Consider the following 23,647-nt stretch of genomic DNA (forward strand, 5'->3'; position numbering starts at 1 on the left):
ATCGAGATGAAATATGTGACAGAATAGATTTTTCTTTCGCAGAAGAAGAAGACGAAGAAAAGATTTTACATGTGCCGCTAGTTCTCTGTAATAGTAACAACCATCAGATGGCGCAGCAATGTGAACACTACTTGAACACACGGGAGTTTCCAAGCTCTGGTGTGATCGGCAGCAAAATGGCAGCGAGCGACTCTACTACGGACGACAGTCTTTATCCGATAGCTGTTTTGATCGACGAACTAAAAAACGAAGATGTACAGGTGATTCTAAAAATGCTCGAAATCTATATTTTATAATTGCAAAGTAATAGACTTGCTGTACCGCCTGCAGTCACTAGAAAAAACAGAGTGTCAAGGCGGCTACAGTGGTAGCATACAATTCGATAGAGTATTCCTTTAGTCTCCTGTCATCCTAAATATTCTCTTTTCAATATCAATACATTCAATATTATGATCTATTTGTATAACAATGCTCACGTTAAAAGCTTTGAAAATTCAAAACTTCAATTTGGAGAGATATATTTTGTTACTTGAAAAAGGGAGGCATTGGTGATGATAATGAATGAATCATAGAGGGTTGACCTGCACATTTATGGAATTTTTCTTGTTACAGTTACGGCTGAACTCAATAAAGAAATTATCTACGATTGCCCTTGCATTAGGCATTGAACGAACACGCAGCGAATTAATACCATTTCTAACTGAGTCTATGTATGATGAGGATGAAGTTCTGCTAGCTTTGGCAGAACAACTTGGACAATTTACTCCTCTTGTAGGAGGTCCAGAATATGTACATTGTTTATTGGTATATATCGTTATTTATTTTTCATTCAACAGCTGAACTAACAATAATATTTAGACAAAAGACGCCTGTATACAGTATATAAGTTAGTAATTAATCCAGTAAATAGATATTAAATCAGTTAACTTTTTTTCATTGTCATAGAATCATTTTTCATAATTGTAATTCATATAAAGCATGTGCTATATTATAACAAATCATGTTTGCATAATTATGCATATGCATATAGTGTTTCAAATAATAGATAATTACTTTGGAACATTAATGCTAGCATATTATTTTTATCATTGTATACTTGAAACAAAAGAAATTGATTACAATAGAGATAACATTTAGCTTGAGACATTTAAGATTATACTTTAGATATTTAAGATAATACTTAACAAAAAGTTCATTATTAGTAAACTTTGTAATAAAAATTTATTTTAATACAGAAACCTTTGGAGAGTTTGGCAACAGTTGAAGAAACTGTAGTTCGAGATAAAGCAGTGGAGTCTTTAAGAACTATTGCTGCTCAACATAGCTCAACAGATTTGGAGGAGCAATTTGTTCCTTTGATACATCGTTTGGCAACAGGAGATTGGTTTACATCAAGAACATCAGCATGTGGTTTATTTAGTGTCTGCTACCAACGTGTTAATCCATCAGTTAAAGGTAGAACATAAAGATAATTTAGATTTTAGGAAATATAAAAAGATTTGTTCTCTGTTTCCTTATATAAATATAAATTGTCTTCCTCTTCTTTTTGTTTTTTAGCATGTTTACGAAACCACTTCCGTAACTTATGTCAAGATGACACTCCAATGGCACGACGATCTGCTGCTTCACATTTAGGTGAATTTGCAAAAGTTATGGAAATTGAATATGTAAAGGCAGATTTAATTCCAATGTTTGTTATTTTGGCTCAAGATGAACAAGTAAGATAATACATAACAAACAATTATTCTATTAATTTTAAAATATTCATATCATTAATATTTACATCATATTTTATAGGATTCAGTACGTCTCTTGGCAATTGAAGCTTGTGTTAGCATTGCAGCATTATTACCACAAGAAGATGTAGAGCAATTAGTTATGCCTACACTTAGACAATGTGCAAGTGATCAGTCGTGGCGTGTACGTTATATGGTCGCAGATAAATTCACAGATGTAAGCTATTTTTACATATTTTTCTTATTTGTAGTAAATATTTAAATAATATTAATTTTGATTAATTTTAATCAACTTCAATTTTTATTTACAGCTTCAAAAAGCTGTAGGTCCAGAAATTACAAAAACAGATCTTGTACCAGCATTTCAAGTACTATTAAAAGATATCGAAGCTGAAGTTCGAGCTGCAGCAGCTGACAAAGTGCGCGACTTTTGCCAGAATCTCGATAAATCCAATCAAGAATCTATCATTATGACACAAATATTACCAATAGTTAAAGAACTTGTATCAGATCCAAACCAACATGTAAAATCAGCTTTAGCGAGTGTTATAATGGGTCTTAGTCCAATACTTGGAAAATACAAGTAAATATATATATATTTATTTAATTATATAAATATGTTTGAAATAATGTGATAATAATACTAAATTTCTTAAATTTGCAGTACAATCGAACATTTGTTACCATTATTTTTATCACAACTCAGAGATGAATGTTCAGAAGTTCGCTTAAATATTATCAGCAATTTAGAATGTGTTAACGAAGTTATTGGCATACAACAACTTTCACAATCTCTTCTACCAGCTATTGTAGAATTAGCCGAAGATTCGAAATGGCGTGTAAGATATGCCATCATAGAGTAAGAATTTTTCAAATACATTATGATGTTAATATAGAAATTATTGAAATTAAACTTTTTTACATAATGTAAAGTATAATGTACATATATATATATTTATTTATATGTCCTAGATACATGCCATTGCTAGCTGGACAACTTGGGGTAGAATTCTTTGATGAAAAACTAAATTCCTTATGTATGACTTGGTTAGTAGATCACGTTTATGCCATCAGAGAGGCAGCTACGTTAAACTTGAAAAAACTGGTAGAAAAATTCGGCCCTGAATGGGCACAGAATACTGTAATACCTAAGGTTTTAGCAATGTCAAGGGATCAAAACTATCTTCACAGAATGACATGTTTATTCTGCATCAATGTAAGTAAATTATTTCATTTTTTATATAGTAATTTATAATTTTTCTATCATTCGCTTTCCCTAGGTATTGGCAGAAGTATGTGGTCAAGAAATAACAACGAGGGTGATGCTTCCGACTGTCTTAGGAATGGCCACTGATAATGTTGCTAATGTACGATTTAATGTTGCTAAAACTCTTCAAAAAATTGGACCTTATCTTGAACCTTGTGCTGTACAAGCTCAAGTAAAACCTGTACTTGATAAGCTCAATACAGACAGTGACGTGGATGTCAAATATTTTGCTTCGGAAGCAATTGCAGGCATCGCAGGTAAAACTTTTATTATTTTATTTCATACAATACTACTCTTCAGAAAAAATCTGTGATTTTTATTTATTACTTTTAAATTACATTTTGTATAGAATACATACTGTGTTTCAGCGTAGGTTGAACAAAAAAAAACTGCATTTAAAATTTATCCATCAATATACAGAACCTCAGTCTCAAGAAGTAACCTGGAGCAAACATTTACACTTACACATGGCAACAGGTAATATTATTGCACAGTCAGAGCAGATCTAATGTCGGAAAAGAATATAAATATGAAATTAGTAGTTCATATTAAACGATATTTTAAATTCTGTTGTATCTGTATATTTATAATTATATTACTTATTATTAAATATTGAATTTAATTGGTAAAATGTATTCCTTATACGTACCTAAATAATGATCTAAAAAATAATATAGTAATAAAAGGTACTCAGAATCATTCCTAAAATCAGACACTTCATTATAATCTGCTCTTCCACATTCATTGATCAAAAATTACTTTATCTTTTAATAATCAGTATTTTAATTTGGTACATAACATTGTTAAGTATTGTAAACATAACAATAAAATTAACAATGAATAATGTAATTTTATTTTGGCCTTTTTATTTAATAATCAACTTGGACATTGTACAGTCTGTATCTTCGCGCTTATTATTATTTTTCTCTACCTGAATATACTTATAGTGCTGATATTAATATTTACTTATAGTTTTTTTACATTTCTATAGTATTTTTTAGTTCTATCAAATAATGTATTAGAAAACAACATGCTTAAGTTTCATCCGCAGGGCAATGGAAATAATAACATATATCAAAAATTTTGAATTTTAGAATTTTGAAAAATAAATTAGTTAAATTAAATTTAAACATATTTATAATATAAGGTAATTTATAATATAATTGTTTAAACAACATATACTTTCAATATAAATTTCTTACATTAGCCGATTTATAATAAAAAAATATATATGATAATGTTATTTTTTGATCACAATAGTTTAACACTTTACATTAAACAGATACTTTTATCAGTATTACTTAACAAGGGATTACTAATTATTAACACTTACAAATATATCTTTTAACAGTTATTAGTAAAACTACCCCGCGCGTAATAGCATGTTAGCTTCATAATAAGTTATTAAAACTAGAATATTTTTGTACTACTACAAAAAATGCAGCGAAGAATGATTGTTAGTATTACAATATTACATAACATATTTCTTTCCAAGAAACGGAAATATATATCACTCGTTAATTATGATACTATATATACATTCTATAAAACTAAGAGACATATGAAATACGAGTATTTTCAAACATGAAATTCATATATCGCGGAAACAATTCGTATTTTATTTACTTGGAATTGTCACGCGTCAATGAATTATTTATAAAATATTTATCATTATTCATAATATTTCTGGATTTCATAAAACCATACATGTAGTACGTATGCAAACTGCGTGTTCATGTCATAAACAAATTTTTATAATTAGAATGATCTATCGCATATACTATTGCATATATTATATTTTTTCTTATAACATTCCACAATAAACATTGAGCCAATTATGTGCATTTAGTGCTGCAGTAAAAGGAAAACATTTTGTTTTTCCACTCTTACACCAAAAAGCATATTAGTTTCAAAAACAACATAAAATTAGATATGTGCTCGTTATTTTTATAATGGTAACATTCCATTTTACAAAATTATATTTATTTCAACTATTACCATTTTGCATATCTCAATTTATAATCTAAATTTAAAGTTACATATTTGCAAACTCAAAACTAAACTATTTTGCTTAAATAATACACAATATATAATTTTTATATAAAAGAATGCTCTTTCCAAAATTATTTTTTCATTTCCATTCTAAAAATATTATTTTGAATAATGAAAGTATATATTTGTTGCCAAAACTGAAAGTAATAGACAAGATTTAAATTTATGGTAACTTATTAACAGACTAGTTGTAAACCATAAAAATATTTGAGAATCTAATTGTTAAAAGAGTAGTAGATTATTGTGTGATTTCCACAATTCGTTAAATAACTACCAACATTAACTCTTAGATAAAGAATGGTAGAAAAATGTTCAATGTATGATATATGCAATTTTGCATACTTTTTACATGCATGTAATTGCAAAAATTTCTTTCTAGCTTTGTTTGCCAAATTTTCTTACAAATAAAGACAAAATATACCTTACATCATTAATGATCAAATATCGATTATATCGTGGCTGTTTCAGATTTTGCCAAGTCTACACAAACTGTATGACTAATAGTTGAAACATGTGCATTTCCGTTACTATCAGAACTAATAATATTTAAAGATGAAATTTTGGCACGTTGATATGCCACAACTGTGTTTAAGCTTAAAAACCTAAAAATAAATTTTCTCATAAATATAATATATAACGATACATGTAGAGTGAACATAAATATCAATAATTATTAATAATTTACCTTATACAAACATACATAATCAACAATGCAGTACCAGCTGCAAGCATTCTGATAATTGGACCTTCTACTAATTGAATGAGAGTCCAAGCAGCAGCTGATGATCCACACATGGTTGTGACAATGGCCATAGTTTGCAAACAATGACGAGAAGTTATACCATTTTGCCAGTCCAATTTACTTGCATGTTCAACATTGTAATTTGTACCACACACTTTGCAAGTAAGACTGTCAGCATTTATAGAACTCTGAAATGCATAGTGCACATATGATAACATGATAAGTATGAGTATACCTCTACAAAATGAAAATATTTTATATTTTACCTCGACCAACCATCGGCGCAAACAATTGTGATGAACTGCACTCACATCACCTCTACATTGGCAAGGTTGTATTAATGGACCAGCATCTTGCCTTTCACTATCGTAACAGATCCAACAATCTTTGCTGTTAATTGATGTTCCATCCGAAAAAAGTGCAGTATCTTGTTCTGCATTTTTATCTTGTAATTCTATTTCTTTCATGTATTTCGAATGATCTAATCGTTTCAAAAGACGCTTCGGATTTAAAATCCACAACTGTTCAGGACTAAAATGAAATGAAAAATAATTATATTTAAATAATAATCAAAATAACAAAAAATTAAAATAGCATGTTTATGGAATTTTATATCAACATACTTTTATATTATTATATTATTTATTAATAAATAATACAAAATACAAACCTAAAACAATTCCATAGCACACATGGAAACCATAATATTACGCCTACTTCAATAATACGGAAAACAATATCATGACAATTCCTACTATATAAAGGAACTCTGTAATAAAAAATATGTAATGAATAATTATTAAGTATAAAAGAATGTAATTATATCCAATTAAGACATTATCTTCATATTTACTTTGCTTTCCAGAATTCGCTAAGTGTTTCACTGCATAAAAATCCAACAATAATAAATAACATGAAAGCTTGTGATAATAATCCTACACGTGACTGATGCAATTGAGAAATATTTATTTGTTCTTGCACTTGAGATAATTGTGATGTACTTGGAACTGGATCAAATAATTTTGCAGTAACTTGTTCTTCAGCATTAACTTTTAAATCAGAGACTGTACGTTTATTCAAAATTGTACTATTTTGATAATCATTCAAGAAACCACCTCGAATCTAAGACAAAGTGACTTTAATAGAATGCTTATTTATTCATTATTTATAATAAAAATTTCAAACAACTTACTTTAAAGTACACTTCCACTCCATAAATTAAGAAAAATATCACAACAATAAACAAGAGCACTGCATAGCAACCATTAAAAACATGGGTGTAAAAGCTCTGAAAAAGATCATTTTGAGTATAATGAATTAAAATTACTGATAGTGTAGTAACAGATTACCTAGGAACTAAAAAATAATTAGCCACTTGCGCTACCAATAAACTCACAGTTGCGCGTGCCGTGCGCTACAATATAACACGTTACTTTATCGCCTCACCACGTCTGCGAGTGCAATCTTTTAAGCAGTGTCTCAGCGCTTTAGTAGAGTCTTACATAAAGAATTTTATATGGATATCAATAAATACTCACGGCAACAATAGCATTTTATTTATTAATAATCTACTACTATATGGTAGATTATTACAAATGAACAATCTAACTGTTAGTTGACGTGCAGCACACATCATTTTTATTTCTGCGAGAAATACCTATCGACGTGGTATACATGTCACTGACGATTTTGGAACAAAAGCATCTTGACGTGCATTGCATGTCTTTCTAGCGCAAGTGGTTAAAAGTCCACTACTATATATATTTTTATTTAATTCACCTGATCTTCTTGGGAATATATTTGAGTAACAATAAATTCTGCTAAAAGCAGAGAGTATGTTAATACATTAAACACAGCAAAACCTATGAATGATTTTGAAAGAAACTGTGGTTTGTCCCATGACATATTTCTTAAGTGAAATACTTCAGCCCAGAAACAAACAATTAAAGAGGATCCACTTAAAACAAGTGGATAATATGCAGATAATAAACTTCTGGACCATCCTTCTTTAAATGCAGTCTATCAAAAGATAAGTTTATTAAAGAAGATTTAAGATCTTTAATAATACATTTTGTATAATATTTACCGGCGATGTAAAATATGCTCCTCTTATCAATGATGCGAGAAATACAATAAAATATAAAACTTTTTGTGTTGTGACTCTACAAGCTCTAAGAAAAGATGGTGCTTTCATTTTCTGCCATTCTGCGATGATACACATAATCAGTTGTATTAGACATACAAATGCCAGCATAAAGAATATAGTTGCGAATGCAATGTAATAACTTAAATTTGGAACATGACATTCTAGTCCATCAAACTGAATCTATGAAAAAAACATAAAAACTATATTCAAAAGTACAAGAAATGGACTAAATATTATCTAATTATGATGAATTACAATTAAAATATTACCTCGCATAAACAAGTACCATTATGACATTCTCCATGTCCAGAACAATTCTCATTGCCACAAGTATCATTCCAAGCCATCATCCCAAACTTTACTAATAAAGTTAATGGATTTTGAGTACTCAGAGCAATCATTTGTTCCATGATCGCAGTATGTAAGACTGACTGTTTTTACACAGTCGTCACAAGAACCTGTTAAACATAAGAAGCAAATATATAGATATCTCCAAAATATTAAAAAAATAACAAACAAGAAAATGTCAGATTACAAAATCTATAGATATTAATAATATAATGAAATAGCACAAAGAAAAAAAAATTTTTTGATGAACTTTTTTAATGATGAATAGTACAGATGTAAACAAAAAATATTATGAAAAGGATAGTATATCATAAATTAAATTACACAAACTGTTATATTACGTACCACAAAATTAGTCCATAAATAATATTCACAAACAGTTTTATAAATCTAATTATAAAGTAACAAAAAAACATTATAAGCTAGAAAAAATTGAAACATCACTTTGATATAATCTAAACTTACGAATAAATCAAATAATTCACCCTTGACACTTGTGCTTTTTATTCATATAGATGTAATGAGACAGTCCAAGTGTAGTCGTAACTATATACCTACGCAACAACTTAACTCTTCGTCAACTATCACTATTACTGCTTACTGCATTTTTAATAAATATTGACATTAGATAAAACGCGAGAGTTACTGTCACTAATCTTTTCTTAGCATTTCAAAGTTCAAAGGTAATTAAACCATTAAAGAAGACACATCACCAACGAATACACTTAATTATTATAATGTTCTTTGTTAGTACTGCAAATTAAGTGATCTCGTTTTTCTTTCACACACATCCACCTTTAATAATAATAATAATACAAGCATAAACCAGGTATGAGATAGATTTGATATCTACTATTTATCTTTGCGTCGCATGTTTTAGAAGCTTGTAAACCATAAACTTCTTTACCATTTTAGTCTTATCTGTGGCTATACCAAAGAGCTTGTATTTTGTATAAACAAGGTACAAAATGTCCTTGTTCAACATACATACTTCTGTTGACTGAGAAGTATTATATATTAGACATATCCTACATATGTGAATCAATGAATAACTTTTGTACATTTTTAAGCCACTCTTAAATTTTGTAGATATTTCACGATATAATTTGATTATGTAAACATTTTGGAAAAACATACAATTAGCGAACCAGACTATATATATTTTCCGAATAAAATTATTTTCATTATGCACTGGAGTTTTAATTTCAATTGCTGTTAATGCTCTGATCTTATTTTGTGATAAATTTGTGAAGTTAAGAATCACGAAATCATTAAATCATATAACAGAAATGCATTGAGTATTAGCTCTATGCTATACCTCGTCTATGGACTAGATCCTTTCATAGAAACATGTATATTATCTTCTTTAATTTTGTAAAAAATATACTAATGCAAACTCATTCTGTCTTTATTTTTATTTCGCCACAAACATTTTAAAATATTTACTTTTCAAACACTCTTAACAGACTATATTCTCCCAAAAATTGCTAAATTATACAATTAAAAAAGATATCACGATAAATATTTATATATACTTTTACGTTTTAAACAATCTTATGATAAATTTACAGTAAGAATATTATATAATATTTAAAAGACATTTCATTATATATACAAAGTTTATATTCACAGTTATTTCGGTTTATTCTTGAGTTTAAGATAACAAATGCTTTTTTTACGATAAAAGATATTTTTTTTAGTTTATATAAGAAAAGTTTCATTTAATTGAAATTTAAAAATCACATGGGTTATAAAGGATCGATTGCAGAACGCATCTACAGTTTAATAGTTCACAGTTTGTCAGTTTACGAATGGTTTACAAGAGGTTCCGGCTGATACAATATCGACGTGACTTCAAAGTATAATACGTATACAGCTTGGAGTTGAGTGGAATAGTGTATAATTTGCATTATTAAAGTATGTAAACAATCTTTTCTTTAATGATCTTTGCTTATTTTACAATTAAATTAATTGCCATTTTTATGTAAATAGGAAAGGTATCGAATGTTATGTAATATGTTTCATATCTGTACTAAGATTGCTTTTAAACTATAGATGTTTCAACTATTTTAATATAATATGCTAAGCGTTAAGAGATTGCTTCACTATCCTAAAATATATTTTTCTCTAAGTATTATATGTTATTATATTATGTTATATATGTTATATATAAAATTACTAATACATCACGGAAATACTAATACTAATACATCATGGAAAAATAATGTTAATATTTATGGTAATAACAGACTGTAAAAATGTTTATTAAAATGTCCATCATATAGAAATATTTGCTTGTAAAAGGAAATACATATTTAAAATTATATTTACATAATATATATGTAGTACATATATTATTATGTGAAAATAATATTTCAGATGTCAGAAGGAAGATTATCAAAACCTCAACTTCGTAATCTTCATGTGTCAAAAGTTAAGAAAAGTTTAGGGATAGTGACAGTACTTTGTGCTACTGTTGGTATAACATGGAAAACGCTTGTTTCTGATGTATATGAACGGAAAGTTGAAGAATTTTACAAGTAATTGAAACATCTTAAACGTTTTAATATTTTGCTTCTATTTCTCAAACATTTATTAATATATTCTATTATGTTCTAGAACATATGATCCAATGAAATCATTGCAAAGAATGAACGAAGCTGGACTTATGGAATCTTATAATCCATAATTATAATACAAATATATATAATGCAGATTAATAAAATAGTAATGGGATTAATAAAATCTTATTTAAGAAATTATATACATGTTTAGTGAATAAATGTTATATAAAATAATTACATAATATTGAAACTCCTATGTTTTAAATAAATCTAAGGACTTTTATATATAAAAGATTGTGTATTTGGTTTAAACTATTGCTTGTGGTATGTGAACATAATTATTTTTATTTCTATCATTCTTTTTTATAATAATTCAAGATATAACTTGAATTGCTTAATTCTTATTAAGCTTAACAGATTAGTGACTTTTGTTTAAATATAAAATAATTTTAATTATTTCTCATGTTAAATATTCAAAATATTAAAACTATCTAATAATTTATTATTTCAAAACTATTAATTTTGAAGCTAATTATATACTTGTTTATAAGAGCAAAAATTCATTTTATACAACACTAGAAGCTGTAATAAATACTTTTCCCTATCACATATTAGGACTATATAAATTATTTTATTGTATTAGATTTCTAGAAATATGAGGCTGATAAATATAATAATAAATAAATAAATAGATTCAATAAATTTGAAACTATAAAAGGTTAGGAAACTCGAATGTTAAGATTGGCAAGATGGCGCCTCACAAATACCCAGTATGCTCCGCGCGATTGATTTGCGCATGTCAGTTGCTCGCATTGCAAATGGCGGCTCCTTGTTATTGTTCATGGCGTTTTATGACTTGTCCCTTTATATTACCGATTATGTCGAGTTTTTTCGTGATTTCTACCGCGCGCTATGTGCAGAAAGTGAAGTAGGACTTGCGCGGTATATTTTAGATTAAAATTAGTGCTCTTGTGGTGTGGCTCCGTGCATTTTCAACGCGAGAAATCCCGCACGAAGTTGGAAAGAAATGGGGTAACGTTAAAATTTTCTTGTGTTCATACGGTATGAAATCGTTCTGTGCAAAGACTGAAGTGAGGCTCGTTGGCTACCATACTAATCATTATCGAATTTTAACTTTGTTTTCGGTAAGCATATGTAATTACGAGGTATAGAAAAAAGCTGCAAAATAAAAATGTTCAGATTTTTGACGGTCTATCTTGAGCATGCTTGAGCCCACTTCACGTACACCTCCCCCGACGGACAAAATGGTGGCCCCCCGATATCTAGTGCTCAGTATGCCTTATTTTGTCAAAAAACGTTATGAAAATTGCCAAAATCAGCTAATCTCTCACCAGAATACTAAATTCCGATTAGCGCGACAATTTACATTTTATGTCTGGTTGAAAAAAATATTCTATAACCTATTTTCTTCCACATAGAAGTTGTGCCCCTGTCTTGTGGCCCAAAAGATTTTAATTGCAGTTCGTGAGTAGTAAAATTTGATTCAAAATCGTTCATGTTTCATCGCATGTTTGTCGATTCGGTAAATATCGATAGTGCAATTGATGGTAGCTTTGTATTTTCTTCGTTAATCTCTATAATTTGGCAAAAATCGTGATCAAATTATAACCTAGTAATGCTCATTGGCCTCACTTTTTGTTTATGCACTATGTTTTCGTTCCTGTTTTGTTTCGACTTGTCAATTTTACATTTTTATTCGTTGTTTTTGATATTATACTCAATCTTTCCCTTATTATTCTCATACATTTGGCCAAACTTGATTCAATTTATCCATTTTTAGATATTTCTGCATGAATATTTATAAAATTTTTTAATTTTTGCAATTTTGTTACAGTCATATTTGTATAAATATGTATTATAGATATGTATTATAATTTGTCATTTGTTGATATAACAAAACGAAATTGTATTAAATAACCAATACTAATAATAATATCTATTTTATTAATATTTTTAATATATTTTATATATTTCAAATTAGTTTTATTTTCTTATATTTATAATTAATATATTAGTATTATAATATATATGTATATTAGTATCTTAATTTAACATGTACTTCTGAAGCTTCATTATGATTTTATTTCGTAAGAGTTATAATTTGAAATTAATTTTCATATTTATATATATTAATGACTATAAATTGTTGTAACTTCTATTACACATTATAGTAATTTATAATTGACTCCAATTAATTGAAAATTAATTAATTAATTTATTTGTTACTTTCAGATTATAATCATATATATGTTATTTCCACTTTAATGCAATTCCATATATAATGAGTAAAGTTATATAAGCAATATATTAATAAAATTTAATGAAATAAAAACTTTTCATAAAAAAATTAATAATGAGAAATTAATAATGACATATATTTCAAAAGTTTATGTAATTATTGATAAATAATTTATAATTTCCAAATTAAATTACATATTGGACAATTTTTACATTATAATGTGTAAGTTACATATGCCATGTCGTACCATATATAGATATGAAATAATTTATTTTGTTATGTCAAGGTAGATTTATGACATTACAAATTGACATTTTTGATAACATTTTATATTTCTAAATTGTTCAAACACAGTTATATTACAAGATAAATTAAATAAATTATTATTTAATTTTGTCTGATAAAAGTACATTATTTTATCTTACAGAAACAATAAGCATATTTATTAGTGCTGGAGTGGTTTGGAGTTGTCGGTTTGAAACCGACATTCAAACATCTTATCACCACATATTGTAGTGATACCCTGAGGCGTTTGTAACCTCTCTGGGTAGTTATGTGATTTGTGGTTGGTAAGTATAACAGATTATATGAAATTATATATTTTGTACTGTATAATTTAATGTAACTTAATAATGTTTATCTTTTTGTTAAACAATACTTTTTTTCATTCAATTAATATCAAAATATAATAACACACATTAATTCTTTATTATAGGGAAATGTATTACTTTTAAATTCTTCTTTCTCTGTCTTTCTGTACCCTTCCTTCTCTTTTTAATTATGATAATAAACTTGTTTATAAAACTTGAAATGAATTTTATTTATATTTGTATGTGCATATATGATTAGGTTATAAATTTGTATATATTGTAGTCATGGCGGCTGATAGTGATGGTGATCTAATTCAAACAGTTGTAACGTGTGAAGGTAATTTAGAAGATCCAGAATTTCCACACAAATTTAAAATCATTGTTGACCATCTTAAATCTTTGCTTTGCAAAGGTAATTTTTACAGATAACAGTTTTTAATTTTAAATTTAGAAATACCATTAATATTGGACACAGTGTATAACAATACAATGTATGATATTTAATGATTTATAGACAAAGGAGATGGTTTAAGAGTAAACAAGGTAGAGCCATGGAATTCTGTCAGAGTCACATTTTCAATACCCAGAGAAGCTGCATTACGTCTTCGAGAATTGGCAGCTCAGGGTTCTTCAACCCTCACACAACTTGGAATTCTTTCAGTGCAGGTTGAAGGAGATCAGGTAATATCTGTTATTTAATATGAATCAGTTTGTATATATAGTTGTATGCTAGTGGCTGAGTTAACAAAGACCTAGGATATAGATATTATAACATTTGGATTACTTGTATTTTCTAGTAGAAAAAATTGTCTCAGTACTTTCATTTTTTTTATAAGAAATGGCAAATACTCTATTAACTAGGAACATTGCAAGAAGTGCTATTAAATTTTTGAAATATATAAGATAGTATTTTTCAGAAAAGTATGATAAATGTAATGAAGGTGACCTTGGAAATGATTCGCATTAAAAATGACAATAAATATAATTCTGCATGCAGTAATTGCAAAAATTATATCTGTAATTGAACATTTTTTCAGAATATTACAATTTTATATATTAGAAATACCAAACAAGAATAAATATTATTTACTTATAATTTATATTCTTAATGTCTTACTTTTCATGTCTTCTATAACAGTATTATACATTTAATACATAATTAATAGTTGCATTTGATTCAGCCATTGGTTCCTGCTATTTGTATTCCAAGGATAAAAGTTGAAGAAATTTAACTAAATGTACAAAATATGTAAACTATGAATTGTATAATAGGTAATATCATTGAGGATAGCCAATCGCTTTAGTGGAGAGGCACAGGAAATTGTATTACGTTCAGGACCTTCACAAGACAGTGGTGCCAAATCTCAAAATGAATCCACTAGTAATACAACTAATGTGGACAGTGAGCCTCCAACAGCTTTACCTGGTCCAAGTAATACATCTAGCATTTCTTCAGCATTACGTAATGTGGCTCAACTAATTGCAGCTGGTATGTTTTTTATATATTTTATAAAATTAAGACATTCTTCCTTTTAATATTTATTATATTATTTTAGGCACATCGTCAGAAAAGGCACCACAGTTTCGTTCTCCGAATGTAGTTGCACCTACAGACTGTGATCCTATTCCACCTTTCCTTACAAAATCTGTACAGTCAGCATCAGGCAATAGCAACGTTGGTGTCTCTGGAAATCAATCAGTAACTAATCCCAGTGCTTCACCTAGGAATAATTATAATGGTCCATTCCCATTTGCCAGTATGACACACGCTGCCCAAGCGATACATAGTCGTGAATCACAAGCGACAACGATTAAAAATGCAATGCAATTTAAGCATCATGTACAGCCACCACCGCCTTATCCTGCTCAAGAGAATTTGGCGACAGTAACAACATTAACTGCTGGTCATACTACTACTCAATCAGTTGCACCAGTTGGTCAGTTAACGAATCAGTACAAGTCTCCAATTACCACCACATCTAGTCTGTCACCAAACAGTAATAATCTGGCAGGGAATTCAAATGGTAATGGAAATCAAGTTGCTTTATCCAGTCCACTTCTTGTAAATCTTTTACAAAATGATGCTGCCTCGCATCCAAACAACGTGATACCTGGCCAAAAAATTTTACAGCCAGTTATCGATAATTCTGGACTTACTAATCGTATGAGACCCACTAAAAAGCCAACAGTTAGAAGAAAAGATCTATCTTCACCTAGCGAATCACCACCGAATCTAGATTCTCTTAGAACGGAGGATCTTATTGGAGGAACAACAGTCATTCCTGATTTGTCTCAATCTTCTACATCTGCATTTGCGACTGTTAACGCTAATCAACCTTCAACTATTCCTCAACAACATCCAGTTAATGTAATTAGTGGCGCTGCGCAAAATATAGCACAGCAAGCAATACATCAAGCTTCTGCTAGTGGACAAATACAACACTCTGCATCACCATTGCATGCACAAGTACAAATACAGCAGAAGTTTCCCATTAGACAAGAATTGGCTTATAGACCTTCGCAAGTACAATTACAGGGTCAACTGCCAATTAGACATCCAGTAAATGGGCAGCAAATTCGAACACCATTGCAACAGCGGCAGTTACTACTTCAGCAACAGCAGCAACATCAAGTTCTAACTCAACAACAGCAACAGTTGAATCAACAACAAAACATGAATACTCCGCATCTGCTTACACAACAGATTTCAAATCAACAACAATCTTTGGTACAACCGCAAAATGTAAATACATCGTTACAATCTACACCCGTGCCCAATCAACCACTTTTACAACAACAACAATTGATGCAGCACTCGTCAGTAGGCATGAATGTTCCACAACAACGGCTAAGTTACTTAAATAATCAGCGTCAGCAAACCCCTCCTCCTTATTCGCGACAGCAGGTTCCACCACAGTCCCATTTAGGGCAACAAAATCAAGTAATGAATGTGCAACAACAATTACATCATAATCAACTTAAAAATATTAATGTTAACACTAACGCCACGACTGATTTTCGTTACGGACAAAGTCAAAATATTTTAAGCAGAAATTATCAGGCTACAACTAGTAATGCTAATGGGACCACGTGGAACGCACAAAATAACTCTATTCCACAAGGTGCTCAGGTTAATACTACTCGCCTGCCAAGTACGAATCAGGTTTCAGGTGCCTTTTCTCAATGTGGATCTCACGCTAATCATGTTTCTAATAGTAATGTCACTTCGCCTGCTATCAAGGTTGAAACATCCGAATCTCCTAAGCCTAAAGAAGAGACGCCTGAACCAGAATATACGTCGACTGGTAAAATACGACAGTTTCTTATCAACCCTTTAACCGGGCATTTGGAACCAATGCCTAGTGAGAGTTCGGATTCAGAACCAGAGAGTGCAGTAGACAACCAAGATGATTTCTTTTCCTTTCCGTCGCCATCGAATGACCGATCAAATTCCATATTTTCCGACGACGATGCAGACAGTAATTTCTCAAGAAGAAATGATACAACAACAAATACGGATCAATCAGATTCCGAAACCACGGTGAAATCTACTGCCAGTGAAGGAAGTTTGAAACATAGTAGAATAAAATCTAACAGAGAGACCGCACAAAGTCCAATGCCTGGAGAAAAAATCAAACTAAGGCTAAAGTTAGAAAAGTCTGAGCCTGTTACACCAGCTTATAAAGTTGATGTTTCGTTTGTAAACACACCACCAATTAGGAAAGCCGATAAATCGGTAAATAAAATGTTTAGCACTGGTATTCCCAACTCGGGGACTGGTGATGAACCAAGAGTGCCTCCGTTACATATTTCTTTAAGAGGACGTAATGCTTCGGTAGTACAAATCAGGAAAAAGGAAAAGAAATCGTTGAAAGACGGTGAATCTGATCCGACTAACATAAAAAGGCGGGGGAAATTGAAAAAAATGAAAGAATGTATAGATGGGAACAAGTTGTTGCAAAAGAAATCTTTAAGCATGATTATAGGTACTTCATCCGCATCTAAATTACCTTTATCTAATTCCACAATGATCAATAGCACCAATTCTATTAGCAAAGTAAATAATATACTGCAAACAGTTGTATCAAAACCTAATGCCTTAAAACAAGAATTACCCATGGATGTTGTACGTGTGCAAACTGGTGTTACAAAACCGAGTTCAAGTAAAAGTAGTGATGTCGATGATATACCGTTAAACAGTCGAATACCATCCCCTTCAAAACATAAAACTACTATTTTGAACCAGCCATTGAACACACAACAATCTTTAACAAAAGCTCAAGTTGAATTAGATGTTCAAAATCACATACAAGAGCATAAAATAGGTGGAGGTAAGATATATATATAACGTTTCTATTGTACAAATTTTCTTCTATGTTTCATTATATTTCGTGATATCAAATAATAAACATTAATATAATATAATAAAATTAATGTAATATAAATAATAAACATTATTATTCTTTAGTATTTAAATTACTAATTTTCTAATGTTATTTCCTTTTTTGTAGGAAAAACTAAAAGAAGAGATTCTAAAAAGAAATCGGAATCAGGAGATGGCTTACATCGTGAACAAAATTTATTGTCTGGTGGCAGAATTTTGGATAACCAAGCAAAATGGAGAAAACTTAATTATAAAGGCGATTCAAGCCAATCTGTAAGAAAAACTGATACACTTTTAGCCAGCAACGATTTCAATACTGTTAAGAAAGTAGGGGAAATCAGAAGAACGAGCGACAGTGAAATTACTCGATCCGTCATTGAAAAAAATACCTTGAATGCTGTTGCTTCACGATTAACAGAAGTAAATGGTGTAAAGAAGGATTTAATTAATCAAGAAAAACGAAGAAGATTAAGTTTAATGGATGAAAAAGATCTGCATTTAGGAGGTGAATTTGATGATTTTATTTTGTGTATGAATTAAAATATACTGATTTAATATTATCTATTAAATACATACAATTAATTATTTTTTTATACATGTTACAGAATCTCAAGATGCAGAGGCTACACATTTTAACAGTCAGAAGACCATTTCTGAATGTTCCTCCGCCAGTACAGTTCCAAATACAAACACAAATACAAATACAAGCACGAATATAAATACAAAATCTACTAGCAATTCATCATTTGAGAATGAAAATTCTGGGTTAGTACCTCCAACTATATCTACACAGAATGATTCAAATCCATCTACTAACATTGAAGGCAAAGTATCTACACATGTAGAAACCGCTATTAAAAATACACAGTCAACTGTAAATAGGATTATTTCTGGAAAAAGTAAAACAGAAATGGATAATTGCAAAACAAATTGTAATATTATGGCAAAAAGTCAAATCAATCAAAAATTAAAACACCATATGGTTTCAAAAAGTGATGCAAATGCTACCATTAACAGACATAATAAAATAGAGCATTTTGGTCATAAGAAAGTGATTCAAAATCATATAAAGCAACCTGACCGATCCACAGTGGAAAACAAGATTGATAATGTGCAAAGAATTAGTTTATTGAAAACTACACAAAGTTCAGCAATAGGAAACTCAGTGGACCAAGTGCCCAGATCCCAAAGTGTTGATGTACCTTCTAGCAAACCAACTTTACCAGTCGGAGAAATTAATGTAACAGAAGCGAAAGTTAAGCAAAAATTACTTGAAACTACAGTTCCAATTGCAATTGGAGTAGATGCAAATGTAGAGAGAGTCAGCAGTGGAGGAGGTGGTGAAGATTCAGGTATTGAGTCAATGGATGCTTTGTCAGAGAAATCACCGAATCAAGGGGAATCTCCTTTGCATAGGCCAGCGTCTGAATCAGTAACACAAAACAGTGCAAAAACTGCTGTTCAAGGGGAATCTTCCCTACCAATCACCAATAAGAACGTGCCTTCCTCAACTAGTAGTAGTGATATGTGTTCAAATTCCCATTCGGAACTTCTAAAGTCCAGTGGCCCGCAAAGGTTAAGTCCTGTGTCTGTAGCGAGTTATCTTGAAAATCATTTAAATCGCAATATATCAAATTCCAGTGAACATGACATGAAAAATATATCTAGTGAAAACTCAACTTCAACAACACAGAGAACTGGTGGTCATAGTGACTTGATTCCTAGTTTAGAAGTGACTGATAAAAGTGTATCCAGCCCTCTAGTGACAGGATCTGTGACTATTGTGACTACTTCTGTACCCAGTACTGTGGATAGTAGTGATAACTTATTGCAATGCGCACAGCAACAAACAAATGACTTTTCTGAAAAAGACAGTTGTAGCGTTAAATTAGAACCTTCTATCAACCAGCATGATCAGGGTAAGACGAACATTAAACATGAAGTGTCAAGAGCCCCAGAAAGTGTATCTGAAGATAATGTAAAGACAGTCATAGATGGTAATAGTGCAATTAGATTAAATGATGAACCTCATGGACAAAATAATAATGGTGTGCCTGTAATACAAAATCATGTTGCTTATAATAAGGTAAAGACAGAAAAACTCGATACTACAATTACAAATGAGGCTAATGTGGTGGTAGATAACTCATGTTCCAGTAGTCAGAGTTTTAGTTCTGAAATCAAAGTAGAATCTAATGTCAATGAAAAAGTTGATGATACAAGGCAAAATGATCGATCAGATAGTACGAAAAGCTGTAACATTTCTTTAAACGCAACACCTGTTAAGTTAGAACAATGTTCCGATCAAAACCAAAAATCGAATGTACAAAGCCATCAACAAATATCTGTTAGAGAGCCTTCTATGAATCTTCAAAAAGTTGCAGATGATTTGGTTAAGAAAATTGTAAATGATGCGAGTGATATAAACATAGGTATTCAATCGCCTCTTGGTGAAGATCCTCAGCCAATTAGAATTACCCCACCACTGTATACGTACTCCAATCCGGTAGTTTTACAAAGGGATGAGACTCCAAGCCCAGCTGCACAAAATCCAGAAGTGGATTCCAGTGATGTTGAACATGTCAAAAGGAAACGTAGAAGAAAACAAGAATTAGAAGGACGACAGGATGTTATATGTATAGAAGACAATGATGAAACACAATTTGTAGAAAGACTAACTTCAAATAATGCAGATGATTATGTTAAAAGACCACCAAAGTCATTGCTGGAGCAACTTCTAATAGAAATACCAAATGACACCAATGAAAAAAGATCTTTAAGAACTAGATCCCAGAAATTGAACAGTCCTGATATTGTAAAAACTCCAAAAAGTAGTCCTCATGGTCCTAATAAATTAGAGGAGAGGCGCAGTATATCACCATATGCTAAAGCAAGTCCTAAATTAGGAGTATCTAAATTATCTCCTAATACGACAATAAAAGTTGGGAAAAGGAAGCGCCAAGAAAGTGAAAGTTCTGTAGCATCTAGCACTGCTGATGATCCACAACCAAGGCCAGGAAAACGAAAATGTTCAGAGAATGCTGCAGAACTTATAAAAGCTTGTATGGGTGTTGATGAAGCTGCTTTAAAGAAACAAGTACCTGTCAAAGAAGAACAGTCAAAAAAAGGATTCAATATATTGGCCAAGGCTAAAAAAGGTGTTTATCTTATATTACTTACTTTATATTGCCATTCAGTAATTTAGTAATGTTATCTCCTATATTGGTATATTATGTACGAAGTATGTCATGTAACTTTATTACCTACAACATCACTATTTTTAGAGTTATGAAAACATTTTTCCTATGAAAGGCGTATGGTTTTGTAGGGATTATCATGTGATGCAAAGATTTTCATTTTAGGTGGTCAAGAACATACTAAGAACATATTAAGGTCATCTCCATCTTTTTAAATGGATGTTTATCTTTTTTTATCAGTACCTGATAACAGTTTTTAAAGTGAGTTCAATGACCTATTCTACAAAGTATTTCAAGATATTTCTCTCATTTCTTGGGAAGGTGTTCAAAATGGACACAGTTGAAAGTTGTTCAGCTATTTTGATGTATGTAAATCTGGTTACTAAACGGGCAGTAACCAGGCCCAAGTAAATATTTAATCTTTTATAGAACATAAAAAGAATAAGTAAATTTTCAATAGTTACTACAATTAAAAAAAGAAAAATAAATAAACAAAGTTTTTAGGGCGAGAACGAGACAAGATAAAGGGAATTACTAGTTGGCAAACCAACATATAAATTGTTAAACAATTTGAATCTTTAATGGTTACTGTTGTAACTTCAATGCACCTCTTAGATCGTTGAACTCGTCTTAACAGGTGCTATGAGACATACAAATAAGAATGATCTTAATATCTCTGAGATATTTCCACCTAAAATAAAACAGTCTTCGCCATTTATCGTCTCCTGCAAAACATTTTTTAAGATTTTGAAAACAAAACAAATATTTCAGGTGATAAAATTACATGAAACACTATGTATATATAAGAAAATTTCTTTAGATATTAAATATGTGTTTGTTTGTTTATATTGATCTATAAAATAACAAAGACTGCCAAAAACAGGGTAATAAAGGTGTTACTAACAATTGATCGTTCTAAACTGTTTCACGCTGAATCACTGAAGCTGTTTTGATTATACATATAATTTTTTGTATATATTTGTATTTATATGAATACATATTTGCATAAGTGTCTATAATAACTTGATCTACACAAGTATTCAATCATTTCTCAGTCTCAGTCTCAGTCATGTTTTCCATAATTTATGAATAATTACTTTTGTGCCGTTTATAAATATTATTTTGAAATCGGGCTTGAATATTTTGATACAAAAATTTTTGTATTTTTAGGTCCCATTGTGGTAGAAGTAGATTCGTCTGATGATGAGCCATTGATTGAATCTGTAGGAAAAGCAAGAATGCGATTATCAGACGAAACATCCGCTGCCTCTCCAAAGTCTAAAGATCAAAAGTAAGCAACATCGGTTCAGCATTCTTTTAGCAGCAGTGCATATCTGAATATGTCAGAGATTTGAGAGCCCCGCTACGTAAATAAATTTTTGTTATTTTAGAACAAATACAAGCACAACTGTTTCTGGCAGTCAAATTAATTCCAGTAATATATCAAATTTCAATGCCAGTAATAGAGTGCAAAGAGAGAGCCGTTTGTTAACCACCAAACAACCGAATACAACTACGGTAGTTACCGCTGGAAAGGAAAGGCTACGTGGTACATCCGTATCCAATAATGAGTCCTTAGGAGAAGTAACAACAAGGAGATCTGTTCGACAGAACACAGCTTCGCCACTGGCAACACCAGCAAGCAATACAAGGGGTGCATCTAGATCTACAGAAGATATTACTAGACGAAAAACTCGAAGTGGTGCTGGTATGTAAAGTTTATATACATTATAAACACAATTTATGATTAGTGAAATAATAGATATTCAGTATGTTTCAATATATTTGGTACCACTACATATAAACTTATATTTAAACATAATATATATACTTCTTATATTAATAAATATTTATCGCATTATTGTTTATAAATTATACATTTCACATACCATTTTAATTGAAGACACCTCGTACAGCGGGAACATTGTTTTAGTAACAGCTGAAGCAACAGAGCAGGCAAAACGGAGGCGAATATCCCGAGAAAACAAATGACCTTCGGGAAGTGACCTTGACAGTGATTAGCTACCGTCGCTCGTCAAGGCCTATCCGACTGATTGTGTATCTGTTATAAGTGGTTATGTGATCGCCGTGTGGCTGGACCCCACCTGGTGAAATGCATGCGTCAATACCGCACAATGCTGCTGTATATACATACATAACAGGAGTATCGTGTTTAGAGTGCTGGATGGTATTCCAAATTTTTGTTGCAATAGGAAGTATACACTGAGATTCAGTAAGTTACATGTATAAAACTTTATACTATATATATTATATATTATATATTATATAATAATATATATAATTATATATATAATATATATAATTATATATATAATATATATATATTATATATATATAATA

The 23,647-nt window shown here is 30.3% G+C and overlaps 4 protein-coding genes and 1 long non-coding RNA gene across 19 annotated transcripts; 4 read left to right on the plus strand and 1 right to left on the minus strand.

Moving 5' to 3' along the window:
* The first annotated feature begins 101 nt into the window (after positions 1-101).
* Positions 102-3,857, plus strand: LOC100746409 (serine/threonine-protein phosphatase 2A 65 kDa regulatory subunit A alpha isoform). 2 transcript variants are annotated; one of them, XM_024364996.2, is made up of 10 exons: positions 102-260; positions 613-804; positions 1,236-1,455; positions 1,558-1,718; positions 1,798-1,953; positions 2,048-2,319; positions 2,401-2,595; positions 2,709-2,952; positions 3,017-3,260; positions 3,377-3,857. In XM_024364996.2, the coding sequence occupies exons 1-10, from the start codon at positions 108-110 to the stop codon at positions 3,379-3,381; spliced, it is 1,842 nt and encodes a 613-aa protein (XP_024220764.1). In that variant the 5' UTR covers positions 102-107; the 3' UTR covers positions 3,382-3,857. The 2 variants fall into 2 exon arrangements, with proteins under 2 accessions (XP_024220764.1, XP_003486616.2); XM_003486568.4 differs by having other exon boundaries at positions 3,372-3,517.
* Positions 3,858-4,260: 403 nt separating this feature from the next.
* On the minus strand, positions 4,261-9,082 carry LOC100746603. Of its 4 annotated transcripts, none has more exons than XM_012381081.3 (10): positions 8,757-9,082; positions 8,213-8,401; positions 7,884-8,123; positions 7,577-7,816; positions 6,990-7,085; positions 6,651-6,919; positions 6,468-6,566; positions 6,064-6,328; positions 5,741-5,985; positions 4,261-5,657 (listed from the first exon to the last, which is right to left on the minus strand). In XM_012381081.3, exons 2-10 carry the CDS (start codon positions 8,351-8,353, stop codon positions 5,504-5,506), a joined length of 1,749 nt encoding a protein of 582 aa, XP_012236504.1. In that variant the 5' UTR covers positions 8,354-8,401; positions 8,757-9,082; the 3' UTR covers positions 4,261-5,503. The 4 variants fall into 4 exon arrangements, with proteins under 4 accessions (XP_012236504.1, XP_012236507.1, XP_012236505.1 ...); XM_012381084.3 differs by having other exon boundaries at positions 8,850-9,081; XM_012381082.3 differs by lacking the exon at positions 8,757-9,082 and adding an exon at positions 8,637-8,685.
* Positions 8,981-9,691, plus strand: LOC117151242. The gene is made up of 2 exons (XR_004461010.1): positions 8,981-9,120; positions 9,207-9,691. It is a non-coding gene; the product is annotated as an uncharacterized LOC117151242 (long non-coding RNA).
* A 356-nt stretch (positions 9,692-10,047) lies between these two features.
* On the plus strand, positions 10,048-11,140 carry LOC100746724. The gene is made up of 3 exons (XM_003486570.3): positions 10,048-10,208; positions 10,671-10,831; positions 10,911-11,140. The coding sequence occupies exons 2-3, from the start codon at positions 10,671-10,673 to the stop codon at positions 10,978-10,980; spliced, it is 231 nt and encodes a 76-aa protein (XP_003486618.1). The 5' UTR covers positions 10,048-10,208; the 3' UTR covers positions 10,981-11,140.
* Positions 11,141-11,646: 506 nt separating this feature from the next.
* LOC100746843 lies at positions 11,647-23,582 on the plus strand. Of its 11 annotated transcripts, XM_033318827.1 has the most exons (12): positions 11,648-11,887; positions 12,295-12,340; positions 13,543-13,684; positions 13,989-14,117; positions 14,220-14,386; positions 14,978-15,194; positions 15,262-18,036; positions 18,217-18,594; positions 18,695-21,247; positions 22,457-22,577; positions 22,678-22,994; positions 23,190-23,582. In XM_033318827.1, the coding sequence occupies exons 4-12, from the start codon at positions 13,991-13,993 to the stop codon at positions 23,276-23,278; spliced, it is 6,744 nt and encodes a 2,247-aa protein (XP_033174718.1). In that variant the 5' UTR covers positions 11,648-11,887; positions 12,295-12,340; positions 13,543-13,684; positions 13,989-13,990; the 3' UTR covers positions 23,279-23,582. The 11 variants fall into 11 exon arrangements, 10 of the variants coding, with proteins under 10 accessions (XP_012236503.1, XP_033174720.1, XP_033174718.1 ...); XM_033318826.1 differs by lacking the exon at positions 12,295-12,340 and having other exon boundaries at positions 11,648-12,000; XM_012381075.3 differs by lacking the exon at positions 12,295-12,340.
* The last annotated feature ends 65 nt before the right edge of the window (positions 23,583-23,647 follow it).

This window comes from Bombus impatiens, unplaced genomic scaffold (assembly GCF_000188095.3).
Source record: "Bombus impatiens unplaced genomic scaffold, BIMP_2.2 scf_0127, whole genome shotgun sequence".
Taxonomy (NCBI): Eukaryota; Metazoa; Arthropoda; class Insecta; order Hymenoptera; family Apidae; genus Bombus; species Bombus impatiens.